The sequence below is a fragment of the Bos indicus genome, chromosome 2, assembly GCF_029378745.1.
Source record: "Bos indicus isolate NIAB-ARS_2022 breed Sahiwal x Tharparkar chromosome 2, NIAB-ARS_B.indTharparkar_mat_pri_1.0, whole genome shotgun sequence".
Taxonomy (NCBI): Eukaryota; Metazoa; Chordata; class Mammalia; order Artiodactyla; family Bovidae; genus Bos; species Bos indicus.
In genome coordinates this window covers 110,321,581-110,347,969 of record NC_091761.1, presented here as the reverse complement: position 1 = coordinate 110,347,969, position 26,389 = coordinate 110,321,581, and the positions used below count along the sequence as shown (strand labels likewise).

Below are 26,389 nucleotides of genomic sequence, written 5' to 3'. Positions count from 1 at the left end.
GAGTTCATCAACCATTGCAAATGATTCTTCAAATGTTTTGGGTTTGGTAAAACCTAAAACACATTTTGCCAAGCACTTTTCCTCCTTAATTTTTCAAACTGTGTATTTTAGGGAAAATTTGATCCATATGGTTTTGATTCATTTACTCTTATATCATTGACATTTTTTTTTTCCTGTGGAGCCATTTGATATCCAAGAAGCTTTCTGAGCCTTTGCTGTGTTCATTTTAAGCATTTTCTTCCTTAAAAAGAGGAAGTCCTCTTTGCAACCTCAGAGGCTATAAATTTTGAGTACTCTCTCAATTCAGCAATATTTAAAAAATACATTTGGTATAAATCTGGATTATTATGAACACATTTTATGTTTAGAACAGATGGAGTGATTTTTGTTTCTGGTTTTATGAGTGAAACCAATGATAAAATAAGAAAATAGGCTTAAATTACAAAAAACGTTTTGTTTTAGACAACGTTTAACTGTTATTAATAAATCCCCGTGGTAAGATCTACGCTCACAGACCTCACTGCAAATTTTGTCCAGGTCTTGGGTAAGATGTAATTGAATAACCAGTACACCTGTCCTATTTCATGGGTAATCTACTGAGGAAAGAAAAAAAATTCTCATAAAGATTTGTGTACCAGGCTTCAACATGCTTGAATGTTTGCTCACCACTCAGCACCTCAGGAACAAAGAGTAGGTCTGCAGATCTCATCAAGTTTATGGACCATACCTCTGTTAAGTCTGGTTGAATCATCACAGCTTTGTGGGGATGAGATGCTGTCTCTGAAACAGACCCAAGAAAGAGCAGATAGATCTTTATACTAATGAGATTGCGGTTAATGGCAGAAGACGCCAGAATCAACTTTTGTTCTTATTCACATTTTACAAAAGGAACCCTTTAACTTCACCACCCATCCAGTTGCTTTTAAAGAATAATATTAAAATTGAGATTATTAGTGTGTAATGTATGTAAATTGCATATTTGGTGTCAGCTACGCCTGTTAGGCAGCTTCTCCATTTCATGCATATATGTATTAGACTGTCGTGGTTCCATTTCAAATCAGATTTCAATTGCTCAGCACAGTTTCTTTTGACAAACATTTGTTAATCCTGAAACTTATTAGGGAGATGCATTTAAGTGTTAATATGTATACACCAAACTCAAGACTGCTTTTGACTTTGCTTGTCATTTCTTGGACCACAGTGTTCCTAATTATCTCAAATTCCTTAGCTGCAAGGCAAGATGAGGGATCTGTGTCCATCGAAGGTGTAAGGGTTTACTACAGATCAGTTTGTTATGTGAATGGGGTACCAACCTTAAGAATGCTTGTGATGGATACTCTTCTGTTTCCTATAGAAAGAATATCCCTTTCACTGTGGCATGGCAATTCCTTGACCTTCTTTTGTACTGTTGATGCATGTGAAAGCAGTAAGACTTACCCTCGTGGCAGCTCCTGTTTCAGGAGAGCTATTTTTCTGGACATTTTGGGCACACATCCAGAAGCTACTTGATGCCAGGCCATTTGTTCTGTCCATTTCACACACAAGTTTGCAGATCCTCTGCCCTCAACTTACCTTTATCATCATGAAGGAGCAGGCAAGCAGGTGGCCTGGACCAACTCATTTCCCAACAGAGGCACTTCTTTTCTCTCTCTCTTTTTTTTTTTTTTTTTTTACAATTTCCAGAGATTCATCTGTGGACGGAAAAGAGTGCTTTTGATTAAAGAGATTGGTTGGGTGTCAAACAAAGCCTGGAGAGAGAAAGTGGCAACCTCTCTGAAGCTTCAGCCTCTTTCTGTTTCATTTCTAAAGCAATTCATGAGGTGCAGAAGCCTTACATGTTTATGAAGGCTCAAGGATGTTTATGCTCATCAATAAGCCCATTTCAGCTACACCAGAGTAGCCGCTGACCATTTGCAGGTTTCCATTTTGCCATATTAGGTTTTCAAGATGTCCTGCTTGGTGGTGAAAACATTGCTGCTAATCCATTTGTTGAATCAAGGCAGGCTGTAATTGACATGGTGCCTTTGGTTTTTCTCCGAAAGCTGTGGTTGCTACCCTTAAAGAGTATGAGGAGAGCACTGGTTTATATCAGTTCTAGCCACAGCCTCTTGCGTTAGTTATACAGAGTTGAAGAATTGTGAGAGAAACAAGTCCTTGGCCAAAATCTCCCTTTTTAGGAGAAGAAAGGAGCAGCAGCCTCCAATGACTGAATCTTAACTCATGTCACTGAAACGAGCCACGAGAAAACCTTTGTTGCTGAATTAAATTTGTATGTGTGTGTGAATTATATTGATTTAAATAGAAATTCTATCAGCTACTTTCTCTTGTACATTGAACAAATCAAATGTAACAACCCCATGGTTTTTAGGCCCATTTGAATTCTGTTAGCCATCGAGGAGAAAAAATTGAGTGTGATTGCTTGGTCTGTAATTAAGCTACTAGAATCAAAAGTTTTTCTTTGTAATCAGTAAAACATAGGAAAGCTGTGCTGGGTTCTAGTGTGAGGCCACGGTCTGAATCAACCCTTTATATGTGGTTGGAATGCAACGTAAAGCTTTTAATTTATTACTGCATTCGCAAAACGGCAATATCTACAGAAATCTGAATACTTGCATATTTATTCAATTAGAGGCTGAATGTGTGCTTTGTACTGCAGACGCAGAAGACTGGATTCAGTCATTAGTTGTGTACTATTTTTTGTTGTTTTTTCTTTTTTTTTTTAAAGAATCTGTCTCTGCAAAACAGTCTGGGTTCCATCAGAGGTGTATATTTTTCAATGTGTAGTATAATATTTAAAAATTACTCTTGACATTTAGCTAGAGTTCAGTGAACTAGAGTTTCTGAGATTAGTGATTGCATTGTCTCCACTGATCAATGGAAAAGATGATAAATTTGGGAGACCCTTTGAAACAGTGCATTTTGTAGAATCAAAGAGTTGTTCCTACTTGTAGGGAATATTTCTTAGCTGTGAGAGGACTGGGCAGGCAGTCCTCAGCACCAAACTAATGAAGGATGCAGGCATTATTTAAAGAAATAACCGTCTTTCCCCCCCACCCCCCTTGAAATACTGATGTCTCATTTTGCTTTGCTTGCATTAAAAAATCTAATTAGATAGTTATAGATTAAAGAAACAGTCTGTATCACTTCTTGGCCTTTTGGCTAAGATGAAGTGTAAAAATCCTCAAAAGAAATGCCCCTCTATATGTACAATTCCATGGGAAAATTTCTAGTTCAATGTCAACCCTTTTGTGATGCTTCTAGGCAGAATTTCTTTAATCTCTGTTGATGCCACAGCAGTGTGTTTATGCCTTGTTAAAACACATACCACACTGTACTATAATATATCCATCCCCCTCAGACCATGAGCTTCTAGAGGCATGATACTAGGTAGTAATCATCTTTGAATGCTTAGAAGCCAAACAGTGTCTCATAATAAAGGCTTGTTCCCAAAGTGGGCTCTGTGGAATGGTGGTTTGGGAAAAAAAGATTTTGAATCAAAAATCTGGTAAATATTTCAAATTATATCCCTTTATCTTTCAGAGTCCAGTGCATGTTAGCCTACTAAAGGCTCTGACAAATCTTGCAGTATAAAAACATGTTTAACTTGGTATTCTCTAATTTGACTTTGGATCCCTTTTGTTGAGTATCAGACTACCAAATTTTGAGGAACATTTTCTAGGAAGTGCTGAATGAAAGCAGTGGAGAGTAGAGACCCAACTCATGATTTGTCCATTTCTAGAATTGTTCTTTACATTTTTTTCACCAGTGAATGTTTCTTCTGTTAACGTCTGATATTATCTTCTGCTTGAATACATTGTCATCCTCTGTAGGTGACCTTAGGGGGAAAAGGGGTAATTTTAGAAAAGAAGCTATAAACTGCTTAATAATATCGATAGGTATGAAAATGAGTAAATACAGAGAATTCCTGTTTAGTGAATTGATGGCCATGTGGGTGTAACTCATCGATTTAAGCAGGAACACCAGAGTCAAAAGCACTAGATTGCAATACTTGACAGCCAGTTACTAGCTGTGTGTCTTGGGGCAAGCTGCTTAAACTATCTCATCTTCTGTTCCACTCTCTTGTCAAACTTGGAAGGTATTGAAAAAGAATCACCCTATAGAGCTATGCTGAGAAACATAGTACTTAAAAGAACTAAATGCATTTTGGTCAAGAGATAATACTGTTTGTTGCAATAGAGCTTTCATTATTGTTTACTTAAAAAAAAAAATCATGTGGGCCTCTGACAAAAAAAAATACTTTTGTTTGTCTCTGATGAAGAAGGCAAATGTGGAAGCTGAATACCATCAAAGGAAAAGCAGTTTCTTGGTGACTGGGGTATTTTCAGTTATTCTACTTACACATTTTAAAGGCCCAAGGACTCATAGTGGTGTCCATTCAGAATGCAGTCATTGTAATTAATATACTTGGGATATGATACTGCCCCAACATACATTGTACCAAAATTAGTTTTGTTTGAGTAATTCAGATCACCTGTGGCTTCCCAGGCGGCTCAGTGGTAAAGAATCCGCCTGCCAATGCAGGAGACACAGGAGATGTGGATTCGATCCCCGGGTTGGGAATATCCCCTGGAGGAGGAAATGGCAGCCCACTCCAGTATTCTTGTCAGGAATTCCATGGACAGAGGAGCCTGGCAGGCTATAGTCCATGGGGTCTCAAAGAGTTGGACATGACTCGGTGACGGAGCATGCACTATAATGAAAACAAGAGGCAACCATCCTTCATTACATGGGGCTAAGAGTAGGGATGGGACAGGGTTGTCTTGTTGTTTCCTATTCTTATTCTTGTTTTGATTTATTGAAATGTAATGCTGACATTCCCAGGTGGTGCTAGTGGTAAAGAAGCTGCCTGCACATGTAGGAGACCCAAGAGACACAGGTTCAATCCCTGGGTGGGAAAGAATCCCTGGAGAAGGAAATGGCAATCCACTCCAGTATTCTTGCCTTGAGACTCCCATGAACAGAGGAGCCTGGTGGGCTACAGTCCATAGGGTTGCAAAGAGTTGGACACGACTGAAGTGACTTAGTAAGCAAGCAATAGTGACATGAACTCATTTTTTAAAAATCAGTGGTTCTGCTTCTGTGATACTAGATACCTCAAAGGCAGGAGAATCTGATGAACTATACTCTCTCACCAGCAAAGGAGAAAGTTAGCTAAAACAACAGGTACAATAGAAAGGTTTTAGAAAGTAAAGGACAACCTTAAGTAATTCTGAGTTAACTGACTGGGGAGTATTCTTTTTATCACTAAATTACACAGATTCTATTTTGTCAAGATCTGTAGGAGCAGAGTTCATTTCTGTAGATAAAAGAACTATCTATGTACATGGGCTCTGAATCTTGCCAGCTACTTCAGGTTGCCTGGGCAATAGGAGACATCAGTTCAGTTCAGTTGCTCAGTCGTGTCCGACTCTTTGCAGCCCTGTGAATTGCAGCACGCCAGGCCTCCCTGTCCATCACCAACTCCCAGAGTTCACCCAAACTCATGTCCATCGAGTTGGTGATACCATCCAGCCATCTCATCCTCTGGCGTCCCCTTCTCCTCCTGCCCCTAATCCCTCCCAGCATCAGAGTCTTTTCCAATGTGTCAACTCTTCGCATCAGGTGGTCAAAGTATCAGAGTTTCAGCTTTAGCATCAGTCCTTCCAAAGAACACCCAGGTCTCCTTTAGAAAGGACTGGTTGGATCTCCTTGCAGTCCAAGGGACTCTCAAGAGTCTTCTCCAACACCACAGTTCAAAAGCATCAATTCTTCGGCACTCAGCTTTCTTCACAGTCCAACTTTCACATCCATACATGACCACTGGAAAAACCATAGCCTTGACTAGAAGGACCTTTGGTGGCAAAGTAATGTCTCTGCTTTTCAGTATGCTATCTAGGTTGGCCATAACTTTCCTTCCAAGGAGTAAGCGTCTTTTAATTTCATGGCTGCAGTCACCATCTGCAGTGATTTTGGAGCCCCCCCAAATAAAGTCTAACGCTGTTTCCACTGTTTCCCCATCCATTTCCCATGAAGTGATGGGACCAGATGCCATGATCTTAATTTTCTGAATGTTGAGCTTTAAGCCAACTTTTTCACTCTCTTCTTTCACTTTCATCAAGAGGCTTTTTAGTTCCTCTTCACTTTCTGCCATAAGGGTGGTGTCATCTGCATATCTAGCACCTGCCTATTATAATCAAGGACACAAATAAGTTTAGATGTGAAAAAGCATCACCATGTCTTTATTGGTCGAGTGTCTCTGGCATTGTGAAGGTGGGGGAATTAAAGTAGGTAGGATTTTAGCTTACTGGAATAGTAGCTTCTGATTCTTAGAAGACTGCATTCTCAGATGTTGTCCCATATGTATACAGTTGTTACAAGTTTCCAAGCATTTTAAATGAAAGTTTATTCTGCCTTAACACGAAAACCTATGAAACAGGCCAGAAAACTCTTCTTGAAGGGTAAGTTCATTCTCAGACTTTTTTGAGGCTGGGATCTGCTTTCCCATGGTTAATAGAAATAGTTTCCCTGATACCTACTTGTTAAATCAGTATCACTTGATCTTTTCAGTTGGCTCTTTTCTCTGTCCTGAGGCCATATCGGAAGGTCCTTTTCTGTAGTCTTTAGGCATTTAGTAGATGGAGTCTTGTGACACGGGCTTTGGGCAACCACAAAAATATTTGCCTACATCACACATGGTCTGGAAGAAAGAAGGAATTTCGTTGTTGAGCTGGGCAACTTTTTCCTCCCTTAGTAGCCTGGAATGTCTGCCTTCCAAGTTTGTGGGGGGATTGGAGATGTAGTATAACCGAGCATCCTTCTGCTTCAGAGGGGGCAGTGTTGAGGCCCTTCTTTCTAAAAGGTAATGTGGATGCTAGGTTATTGTAAGGTTGTATGAGAATCTCAAACAAAACTGTGCAGTTAAGATTCAGAAAGGTGTGTATTTATGAATGGTTATTAGGGTGCATCAGCCCTGCATGTCCTTGAATGCAGGCATAGTTTATAGGCAATTAGAATTTTAAACGCCATTTCATTGAAGGACTGTGGAATGCCCAGGTGTAGAGCTTTTCCCTGTCTATATTTGGTTTCTTAGGTCTCAAAAGGTCAATTAATATTTAGCAAACGTGTCCAGAAGTAGTCATGAAATTAAACCAAGATATATGCTTGATTTTCCACAGTCATGTTTTTTAGACAGGTTTTTGAAACAGTGATAAGTTTGAGTACTTACTCTTCAGAGGGCTACTGTGGTGGTGAGAAATTTCCTGAAAGGAGAAGAGTTAACAGCAGGTAATGTCATTCCTCCCAGAAAGAGTGGGAGACTCTCTGTGCTAAGTGATGAATGAGGGTATCTGACCCACATGTGTTTTACATTAGAATGGAACATTGCCCTGACATCGTTAGGAGCATTTGTCAAGATTCCCTGGACAGACCTTCTGTAAATTACATGCTGCAAATGTGTCAGGGTCAGATAAGAGGATATCATTAACTCCCTCAAGTTTACTCAGGGCTCTGTCAGTCCATCTTAATATGCTAACAGCCCACAATTTTCCTTGAGCCGTTTTGCTGTATTTTTCATTCATAGAAGAAAAAATATGTATGCTATCCCCTCCCCCCCAATATCACACATGTTCTTTTCTCATAAATCATATTAATTGTAGACATGGTCACAAAGCATATTAAATGCAGGCATGCGTAAATGAATTAAAACATATGAGAATTTTATTACAGCCCATGGTGGGTCTAACATAGTCAAATAGCAATTGTATTAACCATAAGTGTTCATTTAGGTGAAATGAGCTTTTTCTTAATGGGCTTTATTTTATTGATAATAGATGGACATGATATGATTGTCCATCATGGTCTAGAAATACACTCTATATGTATGTGTATATGTATATATGTCTCTTGCAAGCCATTTCTATGTTAATTTTCTGCCTGCTGCTGCTGCCAAGTCATTTCAGTCGTGTCCGACTCTGTGCGACCCCATAGACGGCAGCCCACCAGGCTCCCCCGTCCCTGGGATTCTCCAGGCAAGAACACTGGAGTGGGTTGCCATTTCCTTCTCCAATGCATGCAAGTGAAAAGTGAAAGTGAAGTCGCTCAATCGTGTCCGACCCTCAGCGACCCCATGGACTGCAGCCCACCAGGCTCCTTCGTCCATGGGATTTTCTAGGCAAGAGTACTGGAGTGGGGTGCCATTGCCTTCTCCGAATTTTCTGCCTAGATTTATATTTTAGTCATCAGTGTCTAAAGAAATCTCTGTTGCTGTCTATTTGACAGTTTAGGTCTATTGAGAAAGAGGTATTCTACAGAACTGATAAAGTAAAAATCATTCTGTAACTGATCACAGAGTTGGAGATTAAAGCACATGTAACACTTAAAAGTTTAGCTTATACAGTACTTACAGTGCTTTTTTCAAATAAATCTTGGAAATGTATGTACCATATGAACCACACTTGTCTGGCACTCATACCTTTTCATCATGCATGAAACAGAGCTACTTAAAAATGTTAGCTGAGGATTAGCATTAAAGAAAAATATTGAGTTGGCCAGAAATTTCATTTGAGGTTTTCTGTTTGGGCTTTTAAATAAATGTACAGAAAAACCCGAACGAACTTTTTGGCCAACACAATAAGTATGTATTTGGCTGGACATTTTACATGTACTAGTTTTCTTTCTGGTTAGGCAGAGATCAGCCATGCCCTTCCCTAAATCTGGATGGGTGAGAAGGTCACCATTCTTACCTTAAGAGAAACTTCTGCCTTAAGGCAACTTCCTTCTTACAGCTTTCAAACAGAGAGGGCAAAAAAATCTAATTATTTAGATGCTAATCAACTGCAGGATAATTCCTAAGGCATTTGAATCTGAAGATAACATTTTCAGGAAAGTCTCCACTGTTCAAGTTTAGGTTTAGGTATAGCCTTAAAAATATAGTTGCTGAAATTTAACTATCAGATAACTTCAGTAGCACCCGTATTGAAAAATACACTTGCATAAACATTTGGATTTTTTGTTTGGTTCTGGAAATAAATTATATCCAGATTTTAAAAGTTTAAAATCATTAGATTTTTAAGGAACGTGTTCAGTTCAGTTCAGTTCAGTCGCTCAGTCGTGTCTGAGTCTTTGCGACCCCATGAATCGCAGCACGCCAGGCCTCCCTGTCCATCACCATCTCCCAGAGTTCAAGAAAAGTGTAGAAGCTATTAAAATAAAACCTCTTTGTATCATACAAAGCTGTAACTCCCAGTGGTTTTCCAAAATGCAACTAAATGTGTATTAGTAAATGTTAAGTTAGAAGAGCATCTGATTACTTAGGAGCAAAAAAGAAAATAAAGACATGAACCAGGATTCCTGCTAAGGAAAAAAAGAAGTACCTAGACGTACACCATAATATGCTAAATCATTTTAGATTTCTGATAAGCTCTAAGCACTTTTAACTGATGGCAAAATCATAACACGTAAGCCAAGACAAATATTTTCCAGACACATTGTTTTAAATGTAAATCTTAATTTGGCTCATAGTTTTTTATCTTTTATATTTAAAATTAATTCAAGAAATACGGCATGAAGCAATTGTAAAGTTAGTTTTTCCTGAACCATATAATCTTCCAATCAAGATATAAACAACCTATTTGGAATTCTGAAACTTGAGAATGAGTTTAAAAGGATCTTCAAAAAGGCCTCTAATAATGGGAATGACTAAGGAACCAGCAGAAGTCCCGGTTGACAATTCTAAGGTTTGAATTTATTTTTAAAGGTTGTCCATAAAACAATTTAGAAATGACATCTGGGAAATATTTACCAATATATTTAATAGATTTTTATACGCTTCACCTTAGATTTGTACTCAACTAAAAGTTAAATATCCTCCTCCTATCTCCCTTCCCAAGGAGACAGACAGATATCTTTATAAAAGGAATAATTTTCTTGTTCATTGCAGTTCCCGGACTTATCTGACATTTAATAAGAATATGACTGGTGTTCAATTGACAGAACTGAGTAGCCCTGAGTTTTTTTTTTTCCTTTGAAATTATTTGTGAAAACCAGGCAATTGTGTTTCTTCTATCTCAAATTAAAAAATAAAATCGGGCAAAAATAGAGACTGAGCAACTTCACTTTCACTTTTCACTTTCATGCATTGGAGAAGGAAATGGCAACCCACTCCAGTGTTCTTGCCTGGAGAATCCCAGGGACGGGGGAGCCTGGTGGGCTGCCGTCTATGGGGTCGAACAGAGTCAGACACGACTGAAGCGACTTAGCAGCAGCAGCAGCAGAAATACCTTACTGATGGCTTATGAGGAAAAAACCCCACTTTGCAACCAGTGAAGATTTTATTTTAGGCTTTGAACTACAATTTGCTTTAGGAAAAACATATATAAAAAAGATCCTGACAACATTCTTTAAAATATGACTGGAAGATATTCTGTGGCCATATTGGGGAATTCTAAGAAGTTCTTTTCCCAACTTTGTGCAGCAAAAAGAAATTTCCATAGCTTCCCTTGAACCACATGGAATAGCAAAATTGCTTTCAAAGAAACGTACATAAAAGTGTAATGGGACCCTTCCATAGAGACTTGAGGTTTTAAATTATGTTAGGGGAAAGTAATACATTTTGTATTGATATAGTTATTTTTCTTTCCTAACACAGATTTCCTTTTTGATTTTTAAATATGTTAGTAAAATGACGTATATACATCTCATGTTTTCTCAGCATGAAACATTGAAATTAATTGTGTTAGTTATCATCATTCACTAACTTCCATTTCAGAGCAAATGTAGGGTTATATTAGTGTTTCTTTCTCCATCCTTGTACAATTCCTGAGAAAGAAGTCATGGTTACAATGTGTGACTATCTCAATGGAAAGAAAAACTCATGGGAGACTATCTGTCTCTTGGGCTTGCTCAGGGAAGTCAAAGGGATAATGGGTCTCTGGTCCTCTTTATTTCTTCACATTAGCCTCTGGAAATATTGGGCTGCTGAGCTAAGGGCAGCTGCTGATACAGAAGCTGTCACTAGCTTCCGGTGTGTGACATTGGTAATAGCGACAAGAAGACCTAACAAGAATCCTTCTTGTTCCATTCACACAGCAGCCACTCCTGATTGGATCAGGACCCAGGATATCTTCAGGATACTGTGCCCTGGCACCTTTAAGGAACTCTGTTTCTCTTGCCCTAGAATACAGCCTTGGAGATAGTACCCTATCTTCTCCATCCATCAGTAGATAATGTTTTAAGGTCTTCCTGTCCTAAGATATTTTCTAATTCAGCAACTCCAATAAGTTGGTACATAAACAGCATTAGTTGAATTTTGCTTCTCGGAAGGACTCATTTCTTCTCTTTTAGGGTCTTCATGTATTTTTCCCCATGGACAAAGTTATTACTGCCTTCAGAGTTTTGCAAACAAGAAATATATGGCAGAGGATTAAAAAAGTTTATCACAAAAATGTACATATAGCTCATGGGAGAGTGGGCATGTTTTGAATAAAATTCTGCTCTTACTCTTCAACTGTAATGGTACATAGAGTATACCATTTCTTCCTTAAAGTGATATACCATTAACAGAATTGGAAAATCCCATGGCCGGAGGAGCCTGGTAGGCTGCAGTCCATGGGTCGCTGAGAGTCAGACACGACTGAGTGACTTCACTTTCACTTCTCACTTTCATGCATTGGAGAAGGAAATGGCAACCCACTCCAGTGTTCTTGCCTGGAGAATCCCAGGGATGGGGGAGCCTGGTGGGCTGCCGTCTATGGGGTCGCACAGAGTCAGACACGACTGAAACGACTTAGCAGCAGCGGCAGCAGCCTCATGAAAAACACTATTAAAAATATACTTCTTTTTTATCCAGTAACACTGTATATTTTTCTTCTCTGATTTGATATAGTTACAAAGTTGCTTTTCCTAAGTGCTTTTTGAAAAAAACTTACCACAGATTATTTACACAGTAAAATATTTGTGCCCTGTGTTAAAATCCCCTTTCATTAAAAATATCATACTTTAAAAATTTTTTTTATTTTTTATTGGGGTGTAGTTGATTAACAATATTGTGTTAGTTTCAGATGTATAGCAAAATTATTCAGGTATACCTATAGCTATATTTATTCTTTTAAAAATTCTTTTCCTATTTAGGTTATTACAGTGTATTGATCTCTACAGCAGGGCTGTGTTGGTTATATATTTTAAATGTAGCAGTGTGTATATGTCAATCCTAAACTTTCGTTTATCCCTCCCTGCCCACACTTCCCTCTAGTAACTGTAAGTTCATTCTCTAAGTCTGTAAGTCTATTTCTGTTTTGTGAATAAGTTCAGTGTATCATTTTTTAAGATTCTTCATATCATCTGATACTTGTCTTTCTCAGACTTCACTTAGTATGATAATCTCTGGGTCTATCCATGTTGCTGCAAATGGCATTATTTCATTCTTTTTAATAATTGAGTAATAGTCCTTTGTATATATGTACCACATTTTCTTTATCTGTTCATCTGTCCATGCACATTTAGGTTGCTTCCATATCTTGGCTATTGTAAATAGTGCTGCAATGAACACTGGGGTGCATGTATCTTCTTGAACTATGGTTTTCTCTGGATTTATGTCCAGGAGTGGGATTGCTGTTTTTTTTTAAAGAATCTCCATACTGTTCTCCATAGTGGCTGTAATAGTTTACATCACCATTAACAGTGTAGGAGGGTTCCCCAGAATGGTACATTTTTAGTATTTTTATTTTCCTTATCCACTCTTGTCCATTAGGCTGGTATACAGGGAGGTACTCCTGATTTGAAAGGTTTGTGTTTGGTACTGAGCAACTTCTATTTTAAAGACTTTTTTCTTCTAATAGACATTAGTAATTTGGGCTGAAAGAAAATATTTAATAAATTAGTATGTCAACTGACCTTTACAAATTTTCCTAACATATACCATAAAATCACCTATATGAGCTCAAAGAAAGGCAAAAAAAAAAGTATAGGTGGAAGAACATTCAGGAAATAAATGCATTTTGCATTATGTTTAGGTTTTTTTAAATGAGAAAATGAAGTAATCAACTTACTGTAAATAGCATTATATGAGAGCCCAAGTTCTGGTGACTTTCATCCTCCTAGAGCTGGGAATCCTATTGATTCTTACTGTACTTTGTGACTCTGATTTTCTCTAATCCCCAAGAAAACAGAACTATGCTCTGAAACATATAATTATTTTTTTGAATATAATTTTAGAGATTTTGAAAAATCTCAAGCTCAAGAAAATTTAGATCCCTTGGAATGTCTTTTAAAATTTGGGAACAACTGCATTGCTTGCCCTACACTGGCCCCCCTTCCCATCTGCTCACACATCTTATACAAGAACTCAAGTGAAGGGAGACAAGGAAATGGAGAACAGAGACTTGGGTGTGTGGGGAAGAGGGAGGTGAGAAGGATTGGAGGAAGAATGCGTAATCCATAGAAGGTGGTGAACAGATTCTCTTTTGTTTTCTTACCCCATCCCCCCTTTTTTTGGTCTTTTGGGGCTAATTGAAGATGGATCAGTTTAAAGCTTTGTTTCAAGAAGATTTTGTTTAGCTATGAGGATTATGCAAACCCTTCCCAAAGGGGATTGTGGCCTCACTGGTTTTGGAATCTAATTTAGGAAGCTTTCTGGAATGCAAGATTCACCCCTCCCTCCTGCCTCACTGGTGCACCTCCATCCAGGATTCTGTGGCCTGAATTACCTTAGTGGGTAACAGAGGCCTCCAGTCAAGATTGAGTTCCATTACTGCCCTCTCGTCTTGCTTTTATTTGTGCATTTTCATCTCCATATGCTTCAGACTTCCTAAAACACAGCGGGACTAGGATGGAAGTATTGTGCCCTGGTGGGCTCCTGCGTTGAAATACTTTGTGAGCAGGTGAAGCTCTTTACCCAGCAGTCTATTTCCTCTGCGATTGCTTTTTGAGCCCTGCCACTGACTTGTACGAAGTTGAGAAAAATCACTTCCTCTCTTGGGTGGCAGTTTTCCAGCTGCAAAATTAATTATCCACTTGCTTCCATCACAGTGTGTTGTAAGGGTCAGCGAGCCTGAGTTTGTGAAACTCGTCACCGTGCTAATCAGAAAGTTGTTCTGTTATTACAGTTTTGTTGTTTTAAAAGTTCGCTTGCTCTCCAGGGTTATTTAAAAAGCCAAACGGACTTCTTATAATATGTTTGCATTTCAGGCTTTTCTTTTTTTTTTTGACATTTCTTATGAAAATGTTAGTTTGGAGAAGAAATGAAAGGATTAGGTAAATGGAGGAAGTTATTTGAAGAATCATTTGCCTGATAAGTGCTAAGAACTGTTAGGGGCTAAGAATATAAGACTCAGTAGTTCACTCCTCTCAGAACACTCACAGTTCAAAGTAGGTGACCAAGTATTAATTGCACAGTAAGAAGGATGGGGAAAACACAAAGGAATGTCAGAGAAGGAGTACTTTATTTGTAACTACTGAAGGATGGCCAACATAAGGAGAGTAATTTTCTTGAGAGGGAACTCTATGAAAAAAGACAGAGATCTCAAAATACACAAAGAGAATTTGATTTAGATTCATGTCACTTAAAAAAATATAAGCAAATGCCTGTTTAAAATGACACGTGACACTCCCAGTTATAACATGGTTAAACATTATTCAAAATGAACAGTTACAATTTCTCCCTCCTTCCATCCTTGTGTCCCTGTGTCCCTCCTTCCTTGAATTTCCAGCCTGATCTTATCACTAGGGGCATGGTGTCCGCTCTCTTCCACCCTCTCTCCTTCTTTCTGAAACTGCAATCCGATGTTATCACTGGGCATGATGTAATAGCTCTGCCACTTTGAATTGAGGTTACCCTCTTCGGGACAGCCCTCTCACAGCAGATTTCCAAAGCAATCAAACTTGGCTTTTTCCAGTTATCCCTTCAGCTTCAGGCTAGGGTCTGGTCCTCCCTGCATTCTCACTTCTTCCCCATCTGCCTGTTTATTTTAGGTAATGGGACTTCTGACCAACCACGGCGGGGTACCCCACCAACCCCAGACTGACTACGCGCTCTCGCCTCTCACTGGGGGCCTGGAACCTACCACCACGGTGTCGGCCAGCTGCAGTCAGAGACTAGACCATATGAAGAGCTTGGACAGTCTGCCGACCTCTCAATCTTATTGTCCACCCACCTATAGCACCACGGGCTACAGTATGGACCCTGTCACGGGCTATCAATATGGGCAGTATGGACAAAGTAAGCCTTGGACTTTCTAGGGAGTGATTATTCCTGGAAGAGTGAAACACTTTAACTCTTCCTGGAGAAAGGGGAGCTGCCAACATGATTAAGCCTTCCATCCCGGTATCAATTTTGTGGCAAAGCCAGCTGGTCGTTCCAGCAAGGGCTTCCTTGTATAATTATTTTCTTAACTGATGTCAACAACCTCTTGCGGTTATTAATTGCTGAGACGTGAAAGCTGATTGCCACTAGGTAGAACACAAGTGTTGGCCCAAACGAAATAACCCCTGGCATTAGAAACACATGTTCTTAATGAGGTCAGCCCAAGGATCATACGGGGTATAATCCCCAGGACACAGAGTTCTGTCAAACTTGTCTCAGGAATAAAAATATTAGTCTCGATCCTTTGATACCCCGGTATTAAATATGACATTGTCAGCCTGTAGCTGATTTTGCCCCTTGCTGTGAATTGTCCCAGCCTGACCTGAAAAGCTGCGTGTGTTTCCTTACAGGTGCCTTTCATTATCTCAAGCCAGATATCGCATAAGTGAACTGTCCACTTGGAGCGTAAACTGGCCCTGTATCCGGTCTCCACGGCCTAGACATGAAGAATCTTCTCAGAAAAAAAAAAAAAAAAAAAAATTACCCTCTTGGGGGGGCAATCTCGACAGGAGACAAAGGAGAATGATTGATTTTCTTTCTCCAGTAGTTGGTTTCAAATTCTTTTGAACGTGTCGAACAAAAGCAGTGGAGAAAAGGAAGATCTGGAACAATAAAAGACAAATGCAACATTTTAAGGCAATGATTTAACATGGCTACATATCAAATATCCCAACTCTAGTGCAGATGATCAAGGAGCTAAAACATTCCATTTGTGTGTGTGTGTGTGTGTGTGTGTGTGTGTGTGTGAGATTTATTTTAACTGGTTTGGGTAAGCAGAACGTTCTGAAAATATAGTCGGAGAAGAAAGTAGAACAAGTTTGACGTCCGATGCTGACACTTCTACAACTTTAAAACTGCTCGCTCCATGAAGCAGGAACGGAGGAGTCTTTGACACACTGGAAATGGATATAAGAATAAGTCCCACCGTTTTTAGGAAGTTAGACTAGATGTAAAGGACGTCCCCAATAAATTATTTGTTATCTTACCCTCATCTGTAATTCGGTTGTCAATATACGACCTGGGTGGACACGTCTTGTCACAGGACGGGAGGGTGGGGAAATCCAGGAGGAAAGCTTGTTTTCTTTCTCAGTGTGGAAGAGGTGTGTGACATGTGCCCAGTTTATTTTCATTCGGAAGCCAACCTGGGGTGGGGGGTGGGGTGGGGTGAAAAAGTGGTGCGCATTCCCACAGCTGCTTATCAGAGTGCAATACTGTGTACCTCACGGACGCTTTGGCAAAGTCCAGGGCCCTAGAAACAGAAGCAGAATTCTATTTTTGCAGGTGCTTTATTTTTCACAGCCCATGATTCATTGTGGTAGAATGCAGTGACGTTTGCCATTTGCTGGACAACCAACACCCGGCTTGCCCCTTTTGATGAGAGAACATGTTCGAGAATAATCCTTTTTAAATGACTACGTTTACATTCTTGTCTTTTCTATGAAAGGCAGGGCAGCAATACCGATGTCCATGTTGGCTCTCATGTACTTTTAAATTATACAATAATATCCAATATGGAAAGGTGATAGGAACTGAGGTTTACATATGTTTGTGTGGTGACATTTTAGAATGTCAATAAATTTGTTTTTTGAGATGTTCAGAGGAACAGGATGGTGGAAGGCAGTGTTATTTATTTCTTTCTATTCTTGGAACCATGAATGAGGTAGGCACAAATACATTCCTTTTAGAGTTAAAAACTATGATGTAGTGAGTTAGCGAGACTAGACATAGTACTGAGTTTAGTTCCTACGTTGGTCTTAGGGGGTGATGGATCGAGAGAAGAGCTGTCTTCGTGTTGCAGCCTCAACCAACAACGATGTGTTGTAAAAATGTCTTTCCTGTAAAAAAGTGCAGTAAATATTTACTATTTATAATGAATAAACAGTTATGAAAACTTGCCCAACACTGATTTTTTTGGGGGGAACTGGTGAATGCAGTATTAATAATAACGTGGAAATGTGGAACCATCAAGGCTTATGCTTCACTTCTAATCTACTGCCTTTTAGATTAAACCAGCAGTCCCCACCCTCTTTGGCACCAGGGATTGGTTTCATGGAAGACAATTTTTCCACGGGGTGGGTAGGCAGAGGGCTTGGTTTTGGGATGATTCTCTTGAGGATCGCACACCTAGACCCCTTGCATGCTCAGTTCACAGTTGGGTCCATGCTCCTATGAGAATCTAATGCCATCACTGATCTGACAGGAGGTGGAACTTAGTCATGTGAGCCATGGGGAGTGGCTATAATACAGAGAAGCTTCGCTTGCTAGTCTACCACTCACCTCCCACCATGAGGCCTGGATCTTAAAAGTCCATGGTCTGGGGGTTTAGGGACCCCTGGATTAGACTACCACATGGACATACAAGGTCACACAACCCACACCTGTTTTCTTGATGAAGATTGGTTGAAAATACTTTTAAGGACTGAAGTTTGTATTTTAATAGGTGTGGAATCTCTTCGTAGACAATCCCTTCAAGGCCAGCTTCCTATCCCCCTGGTTCTCTCAGAGCTATCAGCTCCCTTCATAGTCACTTGGAAACGTGTTTTCCCGCAGAGAACGTCATTCCACCTTCATTGCCAGCAGTCATGTCCACTGAGGTTTTTATTGAAAGCTCTCATACTTTGTTCTTCTGTTTTGGAAGCTTGCTTTACTCTTCATGAAAAAGCATTACTGCCTATTTTATTCATTCTTCTTCCCTCCCTCCCTTCCTCCTCTTGTGCTGTTCCCCCTCCTCCCTTTCCCTCTCTCTGTTCCCTCAACACTTTATTTAAACACTTATTTAATGAGTCTAAATGCACCAGGCAAGTACTTGGCCTTGGTGTTACCGCAGTAATTATAACCTCGTGGATGAGACAGAGAAGCAAATACATGGCTGTAGTAAAGCATGAGGACTCTTTACTGGGGAAATGATCATAATACTCTTTGAAGCTCTTACTTGTATTGCTTCTGCTGCTGCTGCTAAGTCGCTTCAGTTGTGTCTGACTCTATGCGACCCCATAGACCGTAGCCCACCAGGCCCTGCTGTCCCTGGGATTCTCCAGGCAAGAACACTGGAGTGGGTTGCCATTTCCTCCTCCAATGCATGAAAGTGAAAGTGAAGTCGCTCAGTCGTGTCCGACTCTTAGCGACCCCATGGACTGCAGCCTACCAGGCTCCTCTGTCCATGGGATTTTCCAGGCAAGAGCACTGGAGTGGGGTGCCATTGCCTTCTCCCTTACTTGTATTGACTTGTGTTTATTCCTTCCAACATCTTATTTGAGGCAGGTGATGTCATTAGCATTCTTCTTTTAGGTAAGATCACCCAATGGCAGAGCTGGGATGTAAACCCAAGCAATCCAACTTCAGAGCCTGTGAGCTTCAACTCATTCTTTCTGCTTCCTCAAGGCCAGACTGCTGTGAGAGAACCTTATAATAAAGGAATATCATCAAATTTGGTCTCCTGCACTGCAGGCAGACTCTTAACATCGGAGTCACCAGGGAAGCTACAACTAACCATGTATGGCAATTTAAACAAGTAATTGAAAGTAAGTACAATTCAGATTCCAGTTGCAGTAGCCACATCCCCAGTGTGCAAGGGCCACGTGTGGCCAGAAGCTTCCATATTGGGCAGTGATAAAGAACATCCCGCCATCATAGAATGTTCTGTTGTTCAGCACTGATCTAAAAGCACCTGTGTGTGTGCTAAGTTGCTTCAGTCATGTCCGACTGTAGCCCACTAGTCTCCACTGTCCGTGAGATTCTCCAGGCAGGAATACTGGAGAAGGTTGCCATTTCCTTCTCCAGGGAATCTTCCTGACCCAGGGATGGAACCCACGCCTCTTATGTCTCCTGCATTGACAGGCAGGTTTTTTACCACTAGTGCCACCTGAGAACAGATCACCTGAGCTCATTGGTAAAAACTCCAAGGACTCATAGTCCTGTAGATAAAGATGTCCAAATTCTTTAAATGCCTTAAGGTCTTTTAAGCATGGACACCCATCTTTCCAAGTCAATATGTTTCCCCTTTTCTGACAATTATTTATTCCAAAAATAATACAAGGAGAGGAAGGTAATCCTTACTGAATGCCTACTCTTGTAATCTAGCTTAATCTTCACAAAATAAGCCCCAATTTATAAATAAACAGACTGAGGTCCAGAATTGTTCATTAGTTTGGGTGAGGTCACACCATCAGAAATAGCAGAAGCAGACTTTGACTTCCATTCAATCTGGTGGTGGAACTCTTTATTACTATATCTCTGCATATCCTGCTTGCGGTACTCACTTCATTATGTCAACCTATCCTCATGCCAAACTCAAGTTGAAAACAAAGTATTTAAAGGAAAAATCATTCACTCCCAACACATGAGAGAAATGCTACCAGGCCATGGGGTTACTCAATAGAAACTGATCTTACATATCATTTTCCCTTCCTTCCTGATCTCAGAACTTGCCATATGTGGCTCATACCTCTTTTTGATACTTCTTTTTGCCCTTCTCTTATTTCTACATGTCTCTGAGATCTGTTACTCTGCTTGTATTTCTTATGTTGAAAGTCTCTGTAGATCATTTCCCCTTGACTTCTTTTGGCATCTAATCCGTCTCCAGGGTATTGGGGCTCTGACTTCCCCCAGTCCTAACCCTAGTTGGGGTCTCTACTCTCACCCTCTAGGACAGGCAGCCCTCAGGACTTTGAACTTTCAGCATTCAACTGAGTTCAAACTTGACTTTGTATGAAGGGCTTCCCCTTTGTCCGTGTAGTTATACACTTTGATCTAAAAACCTTAAATCTAAAAACTGAAATTTAGAACTTAAAATTATTAAACAGTGGATTATGAATGTTAACTGCTGAGTCGTTCCTTGGCAATTTTCCTAGAAACTGACACATTTTGCGCCTCTGATGGAAACAAACATATTGCTTTAGGCTTTTAATTAGCCCAATTTGAAAATGCATGTTTACACACACTTAGATATTTGGAGAACATCCTTTGTTAGAAGGGATCTTCATTAGTGTTGGCATACAGAACCAGTGTAATTGAACAGGTCACTGGTTGTGAATTTAGAAAGAGACTTAAATGGGGGCGGGACGGATTAATTAATGCCCTTTGTGTGGACATACCATGGATGAATCTCTCCTCAAACTATATAATTGCTGCATGGAACCCAAACTGAGATCTCTTTGGAAGGAAATCCATTTTGGGGGTGAAGATTTGGGCTTCAACCATTCTGAGAATCTGTTTTTTTGATGTTTAATCATTTATGAGTAAGGAGCATGCTAAGTCGTTTCAGTTGTGTCCGATTCTTTGTGACCCTATAGGCTGTAGCCCACCAGGTTCCTCTGCCCATGGGATTCCCCAGGCAAAAATATTGGAGAGGGTTGCCATGCCCTCCTCCAGGGAATCTTTCTGACCCAGAGATACAATGTTCATCTCTTGGGTCTTCTACATTGGTAAGCAAGTTCTTTACCACTAGCGCCATCTGGGAGTAAGGAGAACTGGCATCAGACATCAAAAAGTGACATGTGGCAATATTTATGCAAGGAGATCCAGAGGTCTTGGACAAGCCTTGGCCTTGGACAAGCACTCATGGATCTTCAGTCAGTGTTAGATGATATACGAGAAGATAGGAATAAAGAACTCGGTTTAGGGTTCTTGCTAAATGCCAGTGATATAAGCGAGTTCTCTCTTTGTCATAGACCCATTCCTTGGTATTTCTGATAGGTACCCAAGTACCTAGTCCCATGTGTGTCCCCAAATGAGTACTCCGTGCCTGCCTGTTGAATACATAAATGAATGAAGAGTGTCTCAAACTATCCCAACGTGATCTTCTGAAGGAGGATCTCCACCTCAAGGGTGTGTGAATTATAGTAGGAATGGAATCAGTTAGGGACAGGCTTTATTCAGGACAAAGAACAGCTTTTAAAACATTTTCTACTTAAATAAGGGAAGTAAGGAAGAATATAGACATGTTGGTGGGTGGATGAGGAGACTATGAAGTTGCAGGAATTCACCTCTGCTTCTTCTGTGTTTTCTGAAGTTGAACACAGTGGGAAGAGGCAGACATTTAAAACAGCCTCAGTGCAACAGTGAGGGACCTGTCGTGGGACACAGACAGGATGTGGAGCAACCTTGAGCACCCAGGAGAGGGCAGGATGACTTTGTTCAGCTGCGCTTGGTGGCTCACGCACGGGGACTGAGTGTACTGGAGACTGGACTGGTTCTTTTAGGGGCATTTGCAGCATCGCCAGTTAGGAATGAGTGGTGGAAAGGCTGCTGGAGAGGATGGAAGAAGCTAAGTCTTGCAGGGCCCTGAAGGCCATTCTAAGAGCTTCCTCCTTAGTACCTATGAGACTGCTAGACTAGGATTTTTTTTTTAATTGAGGTATAATTGCTTTGCAGTGTGTTAGTTTCTGCTGTACAATGAAGTAAATCACCGTATGTATATTTATCTCCCCTCCCTCCTGAACCTCCCTCCCCTAGGTCATCACAGAACACCAAGCTGAGCTCCCTGTGCAAGTTCCCTATAAAAAAGCTATTTTACACATGGTAGTATTTTAAAGCAGGGGGAAATACAATTAGACATACATTGTTGGAAAGATCATTTTGGAAAGCTGCCGTTTGGTGCTGGTGATGAGAACTGAAATGGGATCCACTGCACACCAGAGAAGAGATGACATCTCTGCCTAGAGATTTCAGAGATACAATGGACCCCAAGCTCCTAGACTTGACAGGGTTACAAAGTATAGGGGACAATCTTCTGAGAAAACCGTTCTCCTATGCCTTAGCATCCTCACGTCTTTAAGAATGACATACTGCTCTAAAAGTAGTTTTCTGAAGGCAGTGTAGCCTAATGCTATAGATTTTAAGAACGCTAGACCTAGGTTTTAAATTCTCCATGGGCAATTTTAAAATTTGTGCTACTAATAAGTCATCTAATTTCTCTAAACTAATTTAAATTACTCTAAAGAACAAAAAATGGTGATGATTTCTTTATTGGACTCTATAGAGGGTTAAATGGTATCTTGAACATGCCTGGCAGATGGTGGGCAATAAATAAATCTTTAGCTATTGATATTATTAGTTAATCACCTTGGTCGTAATATGCAGATTATAAAATGTGCTCCTGGACTTTTAACTTCCACAGTAACCTAGCCAAGTTGCTAAAATAATGAGGAATTATTTTTAATGACTATGAATAGAAAAGTCAGAAAATAGCTCTTTTATGTGAATATAACTTATTGAGCAGACGTATTCATAGTTTCTTTTTTTCTTTGCCATATATGGTCATGGTTTTTAAATGATTCTCTCTTACCACTGAGAGTTCCCCAAATAATGGGACTGAAGTCACAAACAAGAAAATAATAAGCTGACCTCTGCTCCAAAAAGTTCTTACTGATGATGGCTCATTTATCAGGGCAATTTTCGTCATGGTAAAACAGGCATGTTTCTAAGATGCAAAGGAAGTACAGTAAAGGTCAGTCAGAGACAGTAGATTCTCATTGCAAGACTGACACTTAGCAGTGTATGATGGCAGTGAGGAGCAGTTATTGGGGATATCAGGGGTTTGGGGGGGAGAAGCATTTCTAGTTCTTTTGGGTTTGGATTTTATAGGAATCCAAATTTGTCAATACAAATTTGTATTTGTCAGGGGAGAAAGTGTGAGTAGATTTTTTGCAGGCACAAGTCTGGGAACTTTTAACCTCATGATCCAGGGCAGAAGGTTTGACTACCTAAATGGTGGTTCCCATCTGTCTTCTTTGCTGAAAAAGCCCCAACTTCTTTCAGTTGTGTTGCAGTCAGATACTGGGGTCAGTAGAGCCCAGTGAAATCCAGGGCATAGATAGGGAGGGAAGAATCACTGGGTTCTAGCAATACCTCAAGACACTCTCTTGAGATGACAGTGAGGCAAATGCTCAGTATTATGCTAACAGTTAGAATGTGAACTGGGAGCCACTGAGATCTGAGTTCTAACCCTTTTGTTCATTTATTTGGTAAACACTTTTTGAGAGTCTTCTGCCAGCCAGGAATTGTTTTATTGTCTATGATGTTTTGTTCAACAAACAGTGGTTCCTGACTTCAGAAGCTCATGGAGGGAACGTAGATCTACATGAATAAAGAAGCAAACATATAGGGCTTCCTTTGTAGTCCGGTGGTTAAGAATCCATTTCTGTCAATGCAGGGGACACTGGTCGGGGAAGATCCCACATACCACACAGCAGTGGAGCCCGATCGCTGCAACTACTGAAGCCCAGGCTCCCTAGAGCCCACGCTCTGAAACAAGAGACGCCACCACGATGAGAAGCCCGCACACCAGGACTAGAGAGTAGCTCCCTCCTGCCACAACTAGAGAAAGCCCACACGCAGCAACGAAGACCAAGTGCAGCCGAAATAAATAAATGAAAGAAGAAGCAAACATATAATTAGAAATCGTGCTGAGTGTTGGGAAGGAAAAGAATAAGATGCAAAGAGAGATTAACGGGATCGACTTAGACTGAGCCTTTAGGGAAGGCCTGGCAGAAAATGAGAAACAGTGACTCTTGGGAAGGGAACAGTGAAATTTTCTAAACAGAGGGCACAGCAATTGTGATGGCCTGGGTATGAGAACGAACTTTGCTTGTTTGAGGTACTGAAATTAAGTCCTTGCATCTGATACGCAGAGCAGAAAAATGAGGCTGGCCTGGGCTGGGTCATGCCAGGTCCCCTATAGGCCACAGTAAGGGGCTTGGATTTGATTCTGTATGCAGTGGGAAGGGACTGAGGACTTTCAAGCAGAGGAAGGACATTATCTAATCTTCATCCTTCGTGGAGGACGTGTTGGAGGGATGCAGGACTGGAGATCCTGGGAGGTAACATAGTGAGACTTAACTTGCATGTGTTGTCCTGTGTGAATACTTAGATGTGGATTTCAATACTGATTCAATCTCCTATAATTATTTACTTATTCCCTCCAAGCAATAGCTTCTCTGAGCTGCCATTTTCAAAATTAAGTGAATAAGAATTCATAGGATAGTGAGATTAATTGAGTTAATTCTATGTGTTTCCACACAGACTGTTGCATAGAGTGAACTTCCAAGAAATGTTAATTCTCTTTCCGTCCCCACTGGGAGTAGATAAAGGACCTGATACTCTACTTCTTAGTGAAGGTGTGTGTGTGTGTGTGTGTGTGTGTGTCTGTGTGTGTCTGTGTGTGTGTGTGGCATTGAGGCCAATGGGTTGATGAAAGTAAAACAAAGAAAAGATATTACTGCTTTCCTTACTTGGTCTATTATACATGTATGTGCTCAGTTGCTCAGCTGTGTCCAACATTTTTGTGGGCCTGTGGGCTGCAGCCCACCAGACTTCTCTGTCCATGGAATTTTCCAGGCAAGAATACTGAAGTGGGTTGCCATTTCCTCCTCCAGGAGTTCTTCCCAACCCAGAGATCACACCTGTGTCTCTTGGGTCTCCTATATTGGCAGGTGGACTCTTTACCACTGTGCCACCTGGAAGCCCCTGGTCTATTATAGGGGTAGCAATGTCTGTTAGTATTCACAACATTAAAAATTATGTTTTCATTTTAAAAATACTAATGGACCATTAAAAAAAATTAGAAACCATAGAAAAGTAGAAAGATTAAAAAAAAAAAAAAGGCCATCTAAATTAACAGAAAGTAAAAGTTGCTCAGTTGTGTCTGACTCTTTGCAACCCCACAGACTATACAGTCAATGGGATTCTCCAGGCCAGAATACTGGAGTAGGTAGTCGTTCCCTTCTCCAGGGGATCTTCCCAACCCAGGGATTGAACCCACATCTCCCACATTGTAGACAGATTGTTTACCAGATGAGCCACCAGGGAAGCCTGAAGCCCAAAGAATTGATGCTTTTAAACTGTGGTGTTGGAGAACACTCTTGAGAGTCCCTTGGACTGCAAGGAGATCCAACCAGTCAATAGTAAAAAAAATCAGTCCTGAATATTCATTGGAAGGATTAATGCTGAAGCTGAAGCTCCAATACTTTGGCCACCTGATGTGAAGAGCTGACTCATTTGAAAAGACCCTGATGCTGGGGAAGATTTTGAAGGCAGGAGGAGAAGGGGCAACAGAGGATGAGATGGTTGGATGGCATCACTGACTTGGTGGACCTAAATCTGAGCAAGCTTCGGGAGTTGGTGTACTGCAGTCCATGGGGTCACAGAGAGTCGGACACAACTGAGCAACTGAACTGAACTTAACTGAGAGAAACAGAAGCCAAACATAACCACTGGTAATATTTTGGTTTTCTTAGCCTCTTTGCACTGAGGATAATATGGCAGACAGTGTCTACTTGTTAGGGAGGCTAAAAGAAAATTGAGATATTTGTGAAAAGTTTCAAAAATTTTGGATGAAAGATTCTACACAAATATAATGCCCTGTTGTTTCATTGCCACTTTCAGAATTATTGTAAAGATTTAAATTTTGGGGTTCTATTTTGGACTGGTCAGTATTTCAGGGCCTCAAGCCTTGTTTCAATATTAGGGAAAAGCAGACATCTTGAGGAAGAGAACTCTGGTATCTCATAAATTATTATCCTAGCACGTAAATGGATATTATGCCTTGTAAATAATTTCTTTCATTTAAGAAAAAGTGTTGACTATGCAACCTGAGGATCTGATGCCCTCCTGCTGCAGAGATGAATTGGAATTAATTCATTTTTGTAATGATAAGCAGTTAAATTGTGTTTCTGACAGCTGGTAACTGGAAGATTTTCAAGCACAAAAAAGGAATTGGCTGACTTACTACACACACACAGCACTGCCTAAAACCCCATTGTCTAAGTGACCAATAGCACACCACAGGAAATCAGCACTTGGGCGTAAATGTCTTCCAGTCTTTGGAAATACAGTGTTATCCAGTTACTCAGTCTGTGTCATGAAATATGAAAATAGTTCAGGAAAGACACATCCCACTTGACCTTTGCAGAATGATTTAATAAAGTTAGCTTGATACAAAAATATGAAAAAGTAATTGCTGATAAAAGCAGACTTGTGGCTTCCTTCTTTCAGATCCTCCTTTCTTTGGAAACACTTCACAGGCCTTATTAACTC

General features: G+C 40.3%; 1 protein-coding gene across 1 annotated transcript in view; it reads left to right on the top strand.

Moving 5' to 3' along the window:
* Positions 1-16,487, top strand: part of PAX3 (paired box 3) — a 101,095-nt gene extending 84,608 nt beyond the window's left edge. The window contains exons 8-9 of the mRNA XM_070772998.1: positions 14,965-15,211; positions 15,706-16,487. Coding sequence (XP_070629099.1) covers positions 14,965-15,211; positions 15,706-15,740 — 282 coding nt within the window. The 3' untranslated portion in view covers positions 15,741-16,487. The remainder of the gene's footprint in view (positions 1-14,964; positions 15,212-15,705) is intronic.
* The last annotated feature ends 9,902 nt before the right edge of the window (positions 16,488-26,389 follow it).